This window comes from Molothrus ater, chromosome 5, assembly GCF_012460135.2.
Source record: "Molothrus ater isolate BHLD 08-10-18 breed brown headed cowbird chromosome 5, BPBGC_Mater_1.1, whole genome shotgun sequence".
Taxonomy (NCBI): domain Eukaryota; kingdom Metazoa; phylum Chordata; class Aves; order Passeriformes; family Icteridae; genus Molothrus; species Molothrus ater.
The window spans coordinates 72,181,309-72,200,391 of record NC_050482.2 but is presented as its reverse complement, the minus strand read 5'-3'; the positions used below and the strand labels follow the sequence as shown (position 1 = coordinate 72,200,391).

At 42.1% G+C, this 19,083-nt stretch overlaps 1 protein-coding gene across 1 annotated transcript in view; it reads right to left on the bottom strand.

The window, feature by feature from the left end:
* SOX5 (SRY-box transcription factor 5) overlaps positions 1–19,083 on the bottom strand; it is a 279,255-nt gene that overhangs the window by 135,375 nt on the left and 124,797 nt on the right. The window contains 3 exon segments of the mRNA XM_036400499.2: positions 2,083–2,151; positions 4,336–4,508; positions 17,902–17,988. Coding sequence (XP_036256392.1) covers positions 2,083–2,151; positions 4,336–4,508; positions 17,902–17,988 — 329 coding nt within the window.

The following is a 19,083-nucleotide window of genomic DNA, read 5'->3' as shown; positions in this document are numbered from 1 at the left end:
TTCCTGTCAGAGTTTTCTTCCACCTCCTGTAACTCACAGGCTGACTGTAGACTCACTCACTTATTTTATACATGGGCATCTTAAGGGAACTTCATTGCCTTAAATTATATACAAAGGGTGATTTCTTTAAGAACTGTTTCTTCTCTGACAGTCACTAGCTGAGGAGAAATGTTTTGCTTTTTGTTCCCTGTCAATAAGGATTTTTTTTATTTTTAAATGTTTTTCCCTTCAGAGTTATGGGCTTCAGCCAGGGTTCATGAGACTTCAGAATCATACATGGAACTGCCCAGACTGCCTGTGCAGTATCACCCAAATTTCACCACACACAGATCAGCTCTGTGGGAATGAGAGAGCAGCACTGCCTCCCTGCCTGCTCCATTCCTGACCTTTCCTGCCTGACCATCCAAAAGGAGGGTGCCACAAATCCGATGGGGTCTGTGTGAAGTGGACCCTGGAGGTGAAATCCTGACCTCAGCAGGGTCAATATTGCATCTGCAATCTCTTGAGACAGACCCCCAAATCATTCCTGAGGATTGCAGCTTCCATCAGATGGGACTTGGCTGACTTTCATTTACTACTGACTTAGGTCAAACTTGGACCAGGGATCAAGAGATGAAAGGCTCTATATCTCATTATCAATAACCAGGGTTTTCTTCACTACCCTAAAAACAACATACTTCATTCTTATCTACAGGGCATTAAAACTTAAAAGGGTTGGGGTCAAATTACATTACTTCAATTTATTTTTATTCACTGCTTATAAAACAACTTCCTCTCTTGCTGCCATAGCTAAATGCTAAAAATACAAATATTTTCCTTGCTATTGTACAGGTTTTGCTATTGTTTTTCTTTTTAAGTCCTGTTAAAAATGCAGCAATAAATAAAAATCCCTCCCACACACAAATTAGGAAGCAGAAAAGAGTACAGGCCAAACCAAGCCTTACCAATCTCAAAATCATTTTCAGCAAAGCACATCTTGTATAGAAGTTGCCTTATAACAGAGGGATGGACCTTCCCAGGAGTTTTTCATAAATGCCCAAGTCCAGAAATGGACAGAATGTCCTCTGGAATAATACAGCCAAGTTTTCTTCCAGTATGAAGCCGTAAAACTCCTCTGATGTGGCTGGAATTAGGTTTCCTTAAATGGCTTACAATTGTGATTGATAATTTTAGGCAACTCCCTCTGAAATGCTGATGAAAAGCTTTGGAAGGAGAATCCTGCTGCTACTGAACAAATAGAACAGAGTCTACAGCAACTCACAATGCTCTGTACAAAACTGCATGATTGAACAACCAGAGATTCCATCCTGGTCCCAGGTATCTGTAAAAGTCAAACCTCTCCTTTGTTATCCCATGTATTAGGTTTATTAACCACTCCTGTTATTCCACAGCAAACTGATTTGCACTGTTCCCAAAACAGGGGCATGCACATGGAAGAAAAGTAATGAAATGCAGTCATTGGCATGAAAAGAAACTTCTGAATACAGTATGGCAGAAAGAGGCTAAATAAAGTTTACTGGGTATGCTGGTTTACCAACTTCTACTCCTGGGGACAAACCTGCAGGTACCTGGAACTTACACAGCTGCTCTCCAGAATCTAACCAACCCTTTGGCCAGCTTCTCACTCACAGAATACTTCCCACAAATAAAAAATTCCAGTCTCCCAACACCTCAAGGCAGAGGGAAGAAGGTGCACTTGATTATAAACCACTGAAGATTATCAATCACCTCAGCACAGCCTCAAAAACAGAGCTGTAGGACACTGGTTCCAAACAAACTCTCTCTGGCAATTCTTTTGTCACTCCTGAGGAAAGAGGATTTGGTCCTGCAAATGTCTGCTTGCATGACCAGCTCCTCTAACAGCTTCTTCCTGACCCTACAAAAACCATGCTAATCATATAAGGCCTTCCAAAAACTGACCTTGTTTTTGCTAATGACAAGTAAAATCCTCTTGTGTTTCTATAAACAAGATGCAGCCAACTGCAGAGATTCTTAAAGAAACTGTGGCAACAATGGCTGAGGGATGGAGTGGGGAAGGGAAAGGAAGAATAACAGGGGTGTGGGAGGAGATGTGTCTCTGACCTGGATCTGCTGCTGAAGAAGGTTAATTTTGTGCTGCTGCTGCAGAAGCTGCTGCTGTTGTCTTGCAATCTGTGAAGAAATTGCACAGAAGAAACGTGAGATATGGATCACCATTCCCAGAGTCCATCCACAGGAAGCTCTGAGCCTGCTTAGTTCTTTAAATCCCTCCTCTGAGCCGAGGAACCCCCGAGGGCAGAGGCTGCTGCTGAAGCAAGGGGGATGTGTTCAATTCATTGCTAACACCAGTGAGAAAGGGACTCTTATGGAAAATGCTGGGCTGCACATAAGACAAGGACCTATGCAAAAATCTTACTGAAATAATGGCACTGCCAAAATTTCCCAGCAGAGAGAACAACCCCAGCAGAGAAACCAAAAAATGGTGGAAAAGGGTAGAAAAAGCAAAAAGGTAGCATGGCCAGAAATATTCTTCTGTTTGGCACCACCTGCTCAAAAAGTTTTTAAAAAATGGCAATCTGACATCATGGAGGAAGGTTCTTAGTGTACTTTTATTAATGCAGAAACAGGCACAAAGAGACTGGAACTGAGCTTGGAAAAATCCCTGGCTCTCCAGTGTGTGTATCAGCTGCAAGGAGCTGAGGGGGCAGGCAAGGCCACAAGGCTCACCATGAGCCTGCTTTGTGAAGTCCTTCTGAGCCTCCTCTCAAAGCCAAGTGCAGTTTTCCAGAAGGACTTCCACCCTCCCTCTCCCTAAATGACTGCAAGTGCTGCCGTGGACACATTTTACACCCATGAAGGAAAAAAGCAGACATTAACAGAATGGAGTTACGAGTTCTAAAGGCTGGAGGGAGATAAACCATTCTTGAACTTAAAAAGCAAGAATGGAGCCTTTCCTTAAGAAAGAAAAATGATTTTTATCACTACATTTTTTTCAGAGTTTGGATATTTTCATTTCTGCATAATACAGAAGTATACACAATTTCTTCAATTAAAAGAAATCTTAGTTATTTTAATTTCTTATTGCCTTTTTCTACTGTCTTCATTTTCTTTTTCACTTTCAAATCCCTGTGGCAGGGGTGACTTTTGGAGGCAGGGTAAAGAGAATAGTTTCATACAGGATGTCTCCTGGTGAAAGAATCTTGCCAATTCCACCTTCACTCCTTCCTCTACCTTTGCTGTCCTAACAACAGCAGGATACAAATTCTGCAGCTCAAGGTAAGTCACTTCTGTTCTCCCCATGTGGGAGGTTCAGGCCAAAATAAGATAAGGTTTTTAAATAATTAAATTAATAATTTTAAATAATTAAAACCAGGGAAAACCAAGGCTTAAATGTCTGAAGGTAGCAGCAGTGCCTTAGAAATCTAAGACTTGCTTAAGTACAATACCAACACTGAATATGACAACTATGACAGATTTCAAAGAATTTTGTGAGTTTAAAACTCACAGAGCTGCAGTTCTGTGATAAAATTTTCAAGTAGATATCTAAATATTCTCTGCTTGCATTCAAGTATGAAAGCAGACATTAATTTCTGTTAAAATCTGCCCAGTGAAATCTGTGAGAGAAGTTAAGTTTTTGCCTAAAATGTTGTGTGTCCATGTGTGCCCATTGGAAGTGATCACATGTGAAAACCATGTTTGCATTTCCAGTGAAGGGCATATTTGCAAAAACTGAAAATCAAGCCTCTCAAGTGCAGAAGAAAAAAAGCCACACTTGTTCACTGACTTTATATTATTCTCTGCTTTTTCCACAGTTGGCAAAACCCAGCCTCTCCATTTCTCACGTTACAATCCAAGTGCTGCATTTTGTTCTTTTTATACCTGTTCAGTATTTCTTAATCAAAGCAGCTTTGGGGGATTATTCAGGAGGGCTGGATGTGCCTGTTTATTTACAGACAGTTTAAAAACCCTAACAGTATTGAAGGTAATAGAGAATTGCAGAATATTCTGAGTTGCAAGGGACTCACAGGGAGCATCCAGCCCAACTCCTGAATGAGGAGACTGAACCCACAGCCTTGGCATTGCTGGCAGCAGGCTCTGAACAACTCCAAGATGGATATATTGCAAATCAAATTTGCAAGCATTAACATCCTTCTATAACCTGTTATATCATCTACATCCATGATTAGGATTAAACTGTGCAGCATTCTCCTGATACGTTTTTGTTCAAACCTTTCCACCTTGGAGAACAAACGGAAAGGATTCTGGGTGCACTTTTAGGGTATGAGGGCTAAAGCCAAGGTGCTGGCAGCCCTTGCAGAGGTGGCTGGAGCTGCAGGCAGTGCAATACCCACTCACCTGCTCCTGCTGCTGCTTGGCCAGCTCCATTTGCTGCCGCTGCTTCTCGATCTGAGACGCCGCCAGCTTCTTCTGCTCGTCGTGGGCTGCCAGCAGCTGCTCCCTCAGGCTGGTCAGCTGGTTGATCATGCCCATGAGCTGCCTCTCCTTCTCAGCCAGGCTCTCTGGAGTCCCTGGGCATCACATGGTGGGGGTGAAAGAGAAGAGAGAACATTTAGAGCGATGCAGCTCTTTATTTTCTCTTTATTTTGCAGCTTTACTGCACGCAGAGTTTCAGGAGAAGCAAAGAGCAGCAGCAGATTGCAGTATGGTGCACACAAAGACCTGCTCCTCTACATGGAAGATAAATCTGTACACAGGCTTTCATCTGGAGTCCCCCTTCAATGCTCCTTTGCCCTTTCATCTGTTCTGCACTGCCTTTCTGTCAGATTAACAGAGGGAAATAATACTGCCTATTTTGAGGAAGTTTCAAGTTTTAAACACTGGGGAGCAAAAATCAACCCTTTAAGGTTTGTAAGAAAACATTTATGGCAGAAACTTAGGGAAAAGATGCAGTTTCTGTAGTATCAAAGCATTGATGTAGGGTAAGCATTAAAATCCCTCTATAACCTGTTAGATCATCCACATCCCTGATAAGGATTAAATGATACAGTATTTAAACTGTCAATAACTCCCATTGCTGTTGCTGCCACTGAGGTGCAATTTTAAAGGACAAATTCTTTTATAAACATATCCAAAATGGGAGTTAAACACAACTCATCATCACTCTCATTTGTACTGTTGTTAGATGTTTTTATAGTGGAGTTCAGCTGACACACACAGAGGAACTCACTACCTCACTTTCAGAACCATGCTGAAGAAATTATTTTTCTACCCAGAAGGACAGTGGTTATAAGGGAGCATTCTTCTGCCAATGTCACCAGTGCTCTCCAAGTGAGAAAAAAAAAAAATAAACCAAAAAAAAAAGGAAAAAGAAAAAAAATTGGCGACTACAGCAAGCACGTTCCTAGCCAACTATCAGTCAGACATGGAAAGAGCTGCTGGTAATAGCTCATTTAGCCTACCCCCTTGCCAGTGCAGGAATGTTCCCCACAATATTTCATACAGCCTGCTAGACTGGATTGAAATGTCTGTGATGGTGAATCCTCTGCTCTTGCTCTGAAAGCCTTTGAGGTGGCACTGGGAGGGCTCTTTGCTTTTACTGAGCTTAATTTCCTTTTTTTTTTTTTGTTACTTTTACCTAATTTCAATGATGTGATCCCGAGCACCATCCCATTTGCAACGTCAGCCAAGTGCAGGCACTTAAGTCCATTTGTAGACAGCCATATGCAAGTGGAAAAACACACAGAATCACCAGAAACAACGTGACAGAAGAAATGCAACTGAATTGTTTTTCATTAGGGTTCTAGAAATTTCTGTGAAAATATTCTCACCACACAACAAAGAACTACAGCAGAATATTCTCAGATAAAGCCTCCAGAAAAACTGTGGTACAAGCTGGAAACTTGAGAAACACACTGCAACAGAAAGCATAGGCCTTTAAACCTGTTCTGCTAAAAGCTGTGAGAAGGAATGGAAGCCAGTGCTAAAACACTCCCAGGGCTGAAGAAAACACTTCTAACTATGAGCTTTCCTTCCAGCACTGGAGACAGAGAGCTGCTACAAGTCATGCATTTGCCACCTGGCCATGGAATTAATCAGAGGTTTCTATTGCCACTCTTGCATCCTTTATTTGTTGTTCCCCAGGAGAAAGGTGCGGTGTTTCCAAGAGGTGCAGAATTGTTCTAGGAGGCAGCCCCTGCCTGGCCTGTCCATGTGGATTTACCAAAAAGCTCCTCTAATGGAGACTGCCATGCACTGATACTGCCACTGAAACACCTGAAAACAAAATATTCTGTGTTTATTTATTCAGCAGATATTTCATTCCTAACTTTCACTGAGGGGTGGATGCAGGCATGAGAGAGGGGGAGAAGGTCCTACAGAAAGAAGGAGCACACAGGATTGCCTCAGCCCCTGAGTGAGGGCAAGCAGAAAGAAATCACTGTCAAACACACCAACACTCAACACTGCTGCTTCATCCCTGGATTTTCAGCTCCTACAGCAGCTTTCAGCTGGGAATCAAAAACCCCTTTGTGAAGTTAAATTAATCCCCATCTTTAAGTTAATCTGAAAGGTGGAAAATGTTTCCACATGTGTGAAGTGACAGGCAGAGAGCTCACAGCTCCCAGGAGAGGCAGGAAAGCCGTGCTGCTCTGCAGCCCTGTGTGCCCAGGCTGGGGCTGGGCTCCCTGGGAAGGAAACCCATGTGCCACTGACCTGAGCAGGGCACAGGCAGGGACAGGGACATCCCACCAGCCTGCCTGGCTGGCACAGAGCAGCAAAGCCCTTCAGCAGCTCCATCTGAGTGCCAAGAGCAAAGTGCAGCCTGCAGCTCTTGGTGCTGAGGACAGCAAGGACAGGGATGTGCTGGAAGAGGTGCAGGGGAGGCCACAGGCATCACCAGGGCTGGAGCACTATCCTCTATTCTCAGAGAATATTTATTCTATTCTGTATCTATTCTATTCTCTTTTCTAGATCTATTCTATTCTCTATTCTAGATCTATTCTATTCTCTCTTCTCAGAAAGGCTGAGAGAGTTTGAGCTGCTCAGCCTGGAGAAAAGAAAGCTCCAGAGACACCTTCCAGTACCTAAAAGGGGCTTTTAAAGATGGGGACAAACCTGTTAGCAGGGCCTGCTGTGACAGGACAGGAGGCAATGGTTTAAGCTAAAAGAAAGTCAATTTAGGTTAGAAATAAGGAAGGAGAGAAGGTGGTACAACACTGAAACAAGTTGCCCAGAGAGTGGTGGATGCCCCATCCTTGGAAATGTTGAATTTTCAGGGTTTTGAACAATGAAAGTGTCCCTGGGCACTGCAGAGAGACCTGCTGACCTTCCAACCCAAACCATGACTGTGAGCTCAGAGCAGGCAGTGACTGCCAGTGCAGACACCAACACCACACTGCAGCCAGGCACACATTCACTCAGTCTCTTCACTATTATTATTATTATTCCGTTCTTAAAGACAATCTGAAATGCCCACAAGGGGTGTTTTATATCCTACTTACCAAGTACAATGCATAATTCCTGGGGTTTATACAGCTGGAGTGAAAGTAGTCTGACAAAAGGCAGACTTCTTGCATTATATTTCTCGAGCTATTTCAGTTTGCTAATACACCAAAAGGGAAAATTTATCAGCATCAGCTTTATAAAAAAAAACTTCTCTTGGAGAATACTTCCAGGAAAACATGGCTTAGTAGGTACTTTTTTTTCCCAGGACTAAGCCATCCTTCCAGTAACTGGAATAGTACTTAATGATAATTTCAATTCTTTGAGGTAATAATTCCTTGCAAAGTAAGTACTTGGATAGCCATACTCTCAAGTGACCTGCACAAAACCAGAGGTAAAAAAAAAATTAAAGATCAGCTATGTGGCTCTAATGAGAGATGGGGAGTTCTGTGCAATTTCCCCTTGTCTTACTCACACATCTATGGAAGCTCCACTGATGATGAACCACAGTTTTGACATATCTTGCAGGTAACTACTGGCTTATAAATGTGTGAAAATGAAAAAAAAAAAAAAAAAGGGAAGTACTTGAATTAGACAGTCTTGATAATAATGTTAAATGTCTGCATTTAGTTTAAGTTTGGTATGTTTTATGTTAGCCTTATTACCTAGCACACTTTTCCTATATTTACTTTTCTTAAAATGGTCAACAAAAGTGCCATTTCACATTGCCATGGCCAGTCATGTATTACTCTGCATAACATACAAAGGCCAAAGCATGGAGAGACTTATTTATTTACTTATTGGTGAGCTGAGGCCAACAGTGGGGTCACCACATGAGTACAATCACTTCCAGGAATTTTTCCTGGTGTATCAAAAACCACTACAGAGTTAAGAGCCCCAGTTGGTTCTCTACCCTTTTCTAGGTGCTGTAGGCAAACAAGGATGGTGGACTTTTGTCCTACCCTCACTATCTTCTGTGTTAACCTGCACGAGATCCAAACCTGCATCATGGTGTGAAGTGTCTTGGCAGCCAAGGGATTTCCATTTAAAGAATCCTGCAGCTCACAGGGCAAAACGTGTCAGTATTTTAAGCAACTAACCCAACAACAAATAAAGACAGCTGCTCAAATGATGCTACTCAGGAATTATTGAATTATCCACACGGCTGCTGACCCTGCTGGAACTTGGGAAGGGGTGCAGACCCCTGTCCCCAGCAGCCACCTGCAGCTGCTTCCTTCCTGAACTCCCTGGGGGCTGCTCCAAGATGGAGCTGGGCATGGCTCTGTGGTTCTGGAGCTGGGAATGGCCCTGGAGATGGGAATGGTTCTGTGGTTCTGGAGATGGGAATGGTTCTGGAGCTGGGCATGGCTCTGTGGTTCTGGAGCTGGGCATGGCTCTGCAGTTGGCCTTGACACCTTGCAGTGCTCTCACCCCAGCCAGGCAGCAGGGCTGCCAGAAAACCCCAAGTGTCCATCACTTGACAGCAAGCTGGACCGCTCCACAGAAATTCGGAGTGAGAGCCTCAAACCATGCCCCAAGAATTGCTCTGAACTACCCTGAGAGCCAGGGCAAACAGACATTGCACATTTCATGTCTAGCAAAGCCTTTAACCACCTGCCCTTCAGGAGGTTGCTGTAGGTGCTCTCTGTGCTCCTACTGCAATGGCTGAACGGAGGTTTTCCACAACTGAGGGAAACAGGTCAGGCAAAGGACATCAAAGCACACACTGCAGGTTGGTAATGCATAAAGAACCAAGAAAAGATGCTCTCCAGATGTGCCAGCTTGTCCTCTATCACCATGAACAGAAACTCAGGAAAAAAACCCCACGTTTGTGGATGCAGCACCCACAGCAGATGGCAATAAAAGAAGACTCAAATTAGTGGCATTCTAGGCAAACCTAAACTTCATCTCAGATCAACACTACCCATAATAGTGTTTAAGTAGTAGAAGAAATTTACTCAAATGTGAAATAAACTATTACACATTCTTAGTTCTGATTCACAGTCTCAGACTGGCAGTGACAGTAACATTTTAATAAACATTAGAATGAAGACACCAATATGACCAAATGACACACATAAAGTGAGAAAAGGAACAGGAGAAACCTTGGCATACCCACCCAAAACAGAACCAGAGCAAAAAAAAGGCAGAGGAACTGCTTCTGTGATCAAAACAGTAAATACTTTGTTATAATTTATTAGACAGAACGAGAATGTAAATGAGAAATTGGGAAAGCCAATATTTTCTGTAACAGGCATTTTCAGTTTTTGCTGCAAATGCTGAGGCAGTGGGAGTGTTTGCTGCCAGCCAGCCCAGGGATGTGCATGTCCCAGGGGCAGGGCTGTCCCCAAACCCTCTGTCCCCTCCCCAGGAACTGCTGGGGATGCTCTGTGCACACTCAACCCACCCAGGCACTGAAATCCACCTGCCAAGCCAGTTTATACTGTCACAGGGACTGCCTAAACAGCTTTTGAACTGTCAGGATCTGTCTTTCAAAGGGAAATCAAAGAAAACAATGTGCAAGTACAAAGGCTGGAAGACATAATAATATTGTATTATGTTCGTATCATTAGCTGTGGTTACAAAAGGGAAAAAAAAAGCCTCCTGTATCTACAAAGTTTTCTATGGGCGAAAAACTCATTTAATGGAAATAAGAATATTTTGAAGTGCTCTGTATTCAAATAATGCTAAGATGTATACTAATAATTAGAGCATGCAGTATAAAGCATTTTTTAATTTCAAAGCACCACCTAATTGATCTTCTTAAAGACTGTTTGCAGGTATTGAGGTGATGGCATGCATTATGTTTTTCAAGAGCAAACTAAAGCACAGAGTTTTTAGCAACTCTCTGAAAGTCATTCTGCACTTTATGTGGTGTAGGAGGTTTTATTGCTGGCCCTGATGAAGTCACCAGCAGAACTATTGCAGCAAAGCCAAGAATTTCCCCACTGACTTTTAACAGTAATACACGTTAAATAGATAATTAAGTCTGTGTTTGACCCAGTTGGAGACGAGGTAGGGTTTCAGCCAAGGGGACCCTTATGAATGAAGCAATTATTGATGTCATCCAGCTCATGGAGCAGGAGCCCTGCCACAGCACAGCCTCTGTGACTTTGATGTAACAGCCCTGAGACAAGGGCTGAGCTGCAGCCCATGCATGAGCTAAAGGCTGAGTCACCTCCAAGCATTTCCTGCAATGCTCTGCTTTTTCAGCAGGCTTTTTTAGCCACCAAAGGTTACAGTCTTGATACAGAAACAAAGGTTTTTCAAACTGAACAAACTATTAACCAAGCTGTCCTCAGAAAGAGTAAAATCCTACTAGTCCTAACTGTACCAAAGCCAAAGAATAAATAAAATTATCAGCAGTTCATTAAATGACTATCTTTTCTAGAGGGTTTTCTTACAGCATCTTTCCTCCACAGTATCATTCTCATCCCAGTCTCAACTATTTTTTCCTCACTCCTCATGCTACTTTTAACCTTGACATTTTAGAAATCTAAACCCAACAAGACTTTGCTTAGTAAGGAAATAAGAAAAGTAAAACAGGCCACCTAGTCTTCTACTTTAAAGCAAACTAATCTGTGTCATGCTCTCCCTCAATAAAAATCTAAAAATCTATTTATGACATAAATGTAAAGAGGAGTATTCCCATTCGTGCTGCTGAAGTCACACACGAGGCAATGAGGAGCTGATGTTTCCTCCAGGAAAAGCAGGCTGAGGAACACATCTAAGTGGCTGAGGTAAATTCACAATTTAACATCTTCTTCCCCCTGTTCCTGAACAGCAATGTGAAACGTTTATGGCCAAGCAGTGGGACTGTACTTTAAATTCTGTACCTGCTGGGACGTGTGGGTCTGTGCTTGGGAACTTGTGCTGATGCTTCCCTGATCAATACTGCAGAGTGCTTCACTATGGACCAGAACAGAGCTTCTCAGGCCACTAAATCCTGCAGCTGTCAGGACAAAAACATCTGAAAACTGGCATTTTTCATTAAGTATTTAAGCCAACTTTGCTACACAATGACTGCCATCTTACAACTACCCACCTTGCTAAATTCAATTATTTCATCCTATTGCTGGGGCGAGTCAGCATAATGAAAGAAAACTTTCTGACTGCTTTTTACTTGACAAGCCACAGGCTCCAGAAAGAGAAACAAGGAAAGACAATTCAAACTGATTGGCCTGTACCTACAGATTTATGTAATGAATCTTCTCTGTCTGACAAGTAAAAATCCATTGTGGGACAGCGAGATATAAGGAAGGTTTTTATTTCAGCAGACAGACTTTCTTAATCTTTTATGATTTTAGAGCAAGGTGAAGAATGAGTAAAACCAAATGATGAGCAATTACCCTCTTTTGCCATTACCAGCCTCAAGAACTCATATTCTGTGGGGAAAAAGAAGCTCAGCTGCCTGCTCTGTACCAAACCAGCACTTTGGTGTCTCACAAGGCTGGAAAGAGGCTGTCACTCAGCACTCCTCATTTGCTGTCAGAAGTGAGTTTTGGTACAGCAGACCACAAACAAGGCTTGGTATTCAACCAGGTTAGCAACTCATTGTCAAGGTTACAAAAGGAACAGACAACTCTGTTTGTGCTGAGACTGTTTCTCAGAGGTTACTCATTGTTTCACTGTCTAGACAACAAGTCAGAACCAGGCCAGGAAAATAGCAATTGCTGCTGGAATTTTATGCAGCAGCAGGAAAAAGAGTAAAAAGTGGTGTGTGTGTGTGTGTATTTGCTTTGTTGTGACAAACTGGCAGTTGTAGCTCAGTGGCTTTCAGCTCTATCAGGTAATTTTAGAACCATGAAGCACAGCTTTAGGACCCTTTTGTCAACCAACTCTCTGAACAATTTTTAAATACAGTGGTTTGGTCCCCATATGTTCAAACAAAGCCATTGGCATTTACTACCTCAATTAGTTCAATTTTATTCCATCATCTCTATCAATAATCACATCTTAAAAATAAAACTAGAACCTGACTTTCTGAGAACAAATTAAATACCTTTATGTACAAAAATCCGGAACAACCTGAATTAGCTGCTTTGCCATAAAACAACATTTTTAGATGCTTTAAAAAAGATTCCTCCAACCCTGCCTTCCCCATGCACAACCCTCAGCTAACCTCCCATTCCAGGTCAAACAAGAGCAGCTCCATGCAGCCACCACCTCTCCCCCAGGCTTTCTCCTGGCCTGAAGAAGCTCTGTGTTGGCTCAGCCAGCCCTGGATGCCTCTCTGCAGCCTGAGGGCATCACACTGCCCTGTGACCAACCTGCCAAACTTCCTCCTGAAACTCAGGATTCCCTGGGTGCAGCTGGGCAGGACCCCATGCACCCCAGCACTTCTGGAATGTTAACAAAGCACTAAAGCTCCATTGGCAATTTGCTGCTATTAAACCCCTCAAAAAAGTAAACACAAAGAAGACACCAAGTAGGCTGCAACAAATACTGAATTTATCACAACTAAAAGCTGACAATCCAACATACCTCCTTCACTTATGACTCTCAGCCTCCTTCTCTTGCCACTCCACTTACAATACTACTCACAGAAAAAATAATGCAGAACACCCAGAGCTGACACAAGTTTGCAAACCTTTTTGAACCATTAATTTGCAAATGCAAAATTGACACATCTCCTGGGGATCTGCGCTGTATTAGTCAAAGGTTTAAACCCAGTGTATTCCCCATGAATAATCTTTCTCCCTTTCCCCCTCCTTCTTCCTGTCCACATGTAAATGCAGAATTTCTTGTCTTTAGTTTACAGATTATGTGATCCAAAGTGTCACTCACTGGATTACTGCACATAACCTGAGCACTACCCAGAGCTTACTTGTCTTCAACTTGTGCAGCATTACTTAACTGGAATTATCCCTCACAATCCATACAGGAATCTGCACAGCTCACTTATCTCAAGATTCTGTGTGTCACCTACCAGATTATCCCTTTTAATCCATACATTGAATCTACATAACATATGTCTTTAATTCAGGGGCTCTGATGAGCTATAGTATCGCTGAATGGATTATTTCTCTTTAGCCATTATTGGCAGCCCTAAAACCCCTCACTGCCTACTCTCTGGTGCCCCATCCCCTGAGCACAGGGGCACAAGCAGAGTCTGCAGCAAGCACAGCTCCATCTCACATCAAACCACCTGCACTGGCACTGCCCGGGACCTGGAACCCAGCTCCTCACACAGAACAAACCTCTGTGCTATGGTGAGCTGCAGAGCAGGGCTGGGAGGCTCATCTCACCTTCAGTCACCTCCATAAATCTGTGCTTACTCCAGAGCAGCCTCCAGAGTCACCCAGATTTCCGTGGACACAATGAAGGGATGACTTTAACCCAATCCCTTTCACAGGGAGCGCAGAGAACTTCACCTGAGCTGTTTACAAACTCACCCACACAATACAAAAGGTCTTTCAAATAACAACAAAAATACATCAGATTCAGACCTGCCCAGTCTTTCTTGAGAGATTTGGGCACAATCACCGTTAACAATGCCTTCAAGAGAAAACCAGCTCAGAAAGACTGGAAACAGAAGCCTGTTCGACCTTTTGTTCCACACACCTATTCAAAATTAGCTAAGTGGGGAACATAAAAAATATGCCTTGCTGTGTCTTGCCAAGTTTCAGCAGAGAGATGGACAAGATTAGCAGCAAGGCTTTGTGCACACCAAGGAAGTTTTAAGAGGAGTTTTCATCATGGTTAAAGCTGCCTCACTCACCCCAGTGTGAGCAAGGCTGGACAACCCTTGATGCACCTGAGGCCCAGCGCCAGTGAAAGAGAAGCTTCACTTTATAATTTAATTTAAAAGTTAATTTTATATAAAGGAATGATCACTGATAATTAAGGAATACATCTATTTTTGATAGCTTTTCCTACTAACATTGGAGGACAGCACCTCCTTTCCCCCTGCAGTGCACAGCTAACAAGGCAGTTACACTGACAGCAGAAAAGGGGATGATTTTCCTTCCTGTACACCACCACTTTGAGACCTGAGGATCTCTCTGCTCTACTGAATCCAATAAAATGCATTATCCAAGGATAATCCAGAGGCCTTTTGAGCCTGGTTTTGACTGGGATGGATATAAGCAAGTTTGAACAGGCTTTAACCAAGTCAATATACGGTTTTACAGCTTCACTATAAATATTTCAATTAAATACCACTTTTGTATGTTTTGCTATACAGCAACTTGTTTTGAGCAGAGTAAAAATTCCATAGATATCAAAACAGAATTTCTTAAGAAACTTCTAGTGCTAAAATTGTAATTTAGCCCCAAACTCTCTGAACAAGCACAGGTATTTGAGTTACATTTTCTACAGACATAAAAAGTTCTAGGCTTTGCCCCTTTTTAAGAGCATTCCTGGCAGTACCTTTGGGTCCAGCTGTGGAATAAAACAACCCATTTCCCTTTCAATTAGTAACTGGATGGATATAAACCCTTCTAAGTGTGATCTTCAATCTGCAGCTGCCTCTGCAGACACTCAGAGATGGCTCTTCTGCTTTATGGGTGTGCAGACGAAGAAAGGGGAGTTTAAATAGCAGCCAAAGGTGACAAAGCAACCAAGAGAAACAACTGAGCACAGAACATGAGAGCCTGGCCACTTCCAACCTCTCACCAATTTCCCTGTCTTTAATAAAATACCCCTGCTCTCTAGCTTAAAGGAAATCACGCTAATAGAAAATAAAGTCTCACGCTAATAGAAAATAAAGTCTTCCTCTTCATCTCCCTTTCTTTAATCTCTCCCAGATAATAAAACTCAATGGTAATAACACAGACTTGGGCATTAACAGTATGTAGCCTGGTGCTGAGCCTTTTTGCACATGATGTACTAAAACTCCCCCAGACCTAATGAAAAACACAATGAAATTTTGAACAGTTAAATGGAAAAAACTGTTCAGTGTGTAAGACAGTTGGGCAGCACAGCTCCTAGTGCTGTCCACATTCCAGGGTGTATTAAACATAAGACATTGCTTAAATGGGGGTTTCCAAATATCACTAATAGAGAAATGAGGGGCGGAAAAAACGCAGCTGCCGGGCCAAGTACAGAGAAAGAAGTTAATTAAAAAATCACAACTGGAAAACTTCGTAACCATAGAATGACAAAACCATTTTGCAGCAAATATACGTGTGTTTGTACACGTGTGTGTGGGTACAGAGCAGCTCAACTTGCACACCTTTCCTGCTGCCTCACTAAATATAGCTGCAGTACAGCTGAGCCATTGTTTGTTGGCTGCTCAGGGCTGATGGTGCCATGAAAACCACATTCCTGGGCACTAAATAATCAGCCTGCCTGACCCCCCAAGAATCTGTAAGTCAAATTCATTTACCCCCAGAGGGCAATGCTCTATTGTATCCTCCCTCCTTTCCAGCCACCTAGGAACAATGGACAATAATTGCAACTGTCACGGCAGTCAGTAGGAAAAATAAACCAGTGCCTGTTTTCACAGCTTACTGCCAAACTTGATCCAAACACCTAATAACCATGCCCCCAACCACAGAACCACAGTCACACTAAAAAGCCTCAGATGTGAGCCTTTTGAACAGAGCTACAGAACAATAACTCGACTTGTGTTCAAAATATAAAGCTAAAAACCAAAAATTAAAGCAAAGAAAAGTCTTCTTTGAGGCTGTGCTGTTGCTCCCCATCCTTTCCCCCAGGCACGACTGAAAGGACTGTTGAATTTCTCTGGTGGTAGCATATAGCTGGCTGCTGCTGCTTTCAAGTTTAGCTTGTGAAAGGGAAAAAGAGGAAGGGAGAAAAAAGATTGCCCTCCAAAAGAAAAAGATCACAGGCAGTGGGAACAGACCACCTTCTCAGTGCACAGCACTCTTCAGAGCAGCTCCACAGAGTGCAGAGGCACTGGAGAATCACTGGGAGTCCTTCTAAAGGTTCCAGTGTGTCAAGAATTAAAGAGGCTCCACACACTGTGCAAGACCTGCCCAAAAGTGGGTATCAAAGATGTCTCCCCATACTCTGTCCCTGAAACATCCTAAGGATGCATCAGTTCATGGCAAAGGGTGATTTCATCTTAAACAAAGTGCTTTTAAAACCCAGACCTCCTACCTAAGGTAAGCCTAGGGCTGCCCTTCCTCTTTAAGACCTGTTGCTTTACACACATGGACCAGGAATGAAAAAACTAGGGTTTGGCCCTCTGGAGCCATAATAATCACCATCATCATCATCACAACATCTCAGCCTGTTGGGGGCTGGAGCACTGCATTCTGTTATAAAGTTACTCCACAGATGTAATGAATATGTATCTTTGAATTACAGCCTGCTGGGGAGAAGTCTGGGGAAACCAGGGGAATATTTTCCTGTTTGGGTAAGGCAGTAGAACAGCACAGGCTAATGCTGGTGGCTTATCAGTGACAGGCTGGAAGGCCCATAGAATTAAAATAACACTTTCTCTGCATCTGCACCAACCCAAGAACCTGTGAGAGCATCTTGTATTGTGTGCTTTACTGAATATTGCACATCTCTTGTGCACAGGGCCCTTAAACCTGCCAGCACAAGGTCTGGGAGCCTGCCTGAGTGAGCATCTCTAGAGCAGGGACAACATTAGCAAGTAAACATTCCAAAGTAATGGACAGAAACTAAACCCTGTTTATAAACACAGGAGGAGAAGGGCTTAATTTTAATTTCATTCTACTTTCACATTTCCAAAACAACGCTGGCTTGGGTTTTGCTACTCCAGATGCACACTGCTATAAACGGGAGAAGAATCAGAGTCACTGCTTCTTTTCAGAGTGATAATGGCTGCTCTGAAAACTTGCAATTTTTGACACGTGTGTTTTGAGTGAGTTCCTCATCATAAGCACTGCAGAGGAATTATAAAAATATTAAATTACATGAAAACAAACAACCACAGGTTCCCTAAAACGACCTCAGATATATAAAATGGGGAAATATCTTGGCAAAGCAGAAACTACTGCTGCTGGAGAGTGGTCAAATTTTGTCATTTTCCTTCTGGAGTACGGCTTTAAAAGAACATGCTCTAGTGCACAGATGTTGTACGCTGTCTTTTAAAATCTGCACTGGCTAATTGCAGTACCTAGAGGTACCATTACACAAACTTTGCTCTTTTTATTCTTCCCTACATGCAAAAAAAAGTAAAAAAAAAAAAAACAAACCAAAACAAACAAAAAACTACATCATCGAAATCGGTCCAAAAATAAACAAGGAAATCAGATCACCCTCAATTTCAGAAGCTGAGCTCTGCTATACTCTGGTACCACATATGTCTGATACTGACTTTTTTTTCCCCCTATCCAGCAATAGGATGTGCTCGTTTATAACAGAGAACGATATAGGCAACAAAAGCTTAATGTAAATTCATTCACTTAGGGCAATACAGCATTCCATTGATTTATATGATCACAGATGGAAGTGCATACATTTCATTTAAACCCCAAATTACCGTGTTTGAAGGGGAGGGGAAGAGGAGCAGACAAAGTTCCACAAAGCCAGCGGTATTTGTATATTCATTCTCAATTTCCTTTAGCAGAGAAACAGCGTTACCTTTTATTTCTCCAAAGTTCCCTGATCCCATGGCAAGAAGCTTGTCTTTCCAGTCCTTTGATAGTAGCTTTTCAATACTGGGAGTTTCTGAGTGAAGGGGGGGAAAAAAAACGTAAGCAAATCAACATGACTGTCTCCACAATAGAACTCATTAAAAGTCTATCTGCTAAAAATAAGGCCAACCCTATTCTGGGCCCCCAGTTTGTAATGACTTCATCAACAAACTGATAAGAGGGGAGGGAAAAGAAAAAAAAAAAAGGAACAAAAAAGAAAAAAACTGAATGTGTTTTGTCACCTGCTGTTTCAAAACCATTAGCTTTTTCCTCTAGTGGAACAAAGCTCCGGTAATTCTGTGTTACAATGGGCACATGTAAACCTGCAGTTCATTGTTTTTCAATTTGGTGAACAAGTTGCTGCCTATAATGGATGCCTGTCAGTTTCTGGGTGTTAGTCTGTAGTCAAAAAATAATTATGTTGATAAAATGCGGAGTAAAGAGAGAGAGAGAGAGAAAGAGAGAGAGAAGCAAAGAATTAGCTCCTAAATCTGCTACATGTAATTATATCCCTCTGAGTCTTTACAATTACATCCACTTTATAATGTGTGTTTAAACATCGTGTGGTGGTAAGCACACTGTGGAAAGATTTTCCGGTAACACACGCATTATAAATAATAATAAAAAGTTGGGTATGGAAAAAAGCTTTAAAAGACTGCAAAATCCAGAGGGAGAAAAGGCATCGCTTAGAATGGAAACCCATTATTTGCTCATTTCAGATTCTATCACTTCCTTTAAAAATAAAATAAAATATATTTGTTCAGTATTTTCAGGAAAAATGCAGCGAGGGTGTGGATGGGTCTGATATTTATGTCTGCAACTCTTGTGTTCTGACCTCTTTTTGTGTAGAATTTTAATGCATAAGTAAATATAAATGCTAATAAAATTCAGAGAACATTAAACTCAATTCCAAACAATGTAATTGTATATTCTTGTCAGCATTTAGATGGGTACACAATTACAATAGCTTTCAATCCCACGATTAGCACTGCATTCAGTTAGAAAATGGAGTGTACTAAAAGATAAGTGTCCCAGTATGTGCCATCTAAATAACAATACCCACACTTATTATCTGGATCTAAGACATATACCGCTATTCTCCGCATTGGTGTTTATGTGTATTTGTATT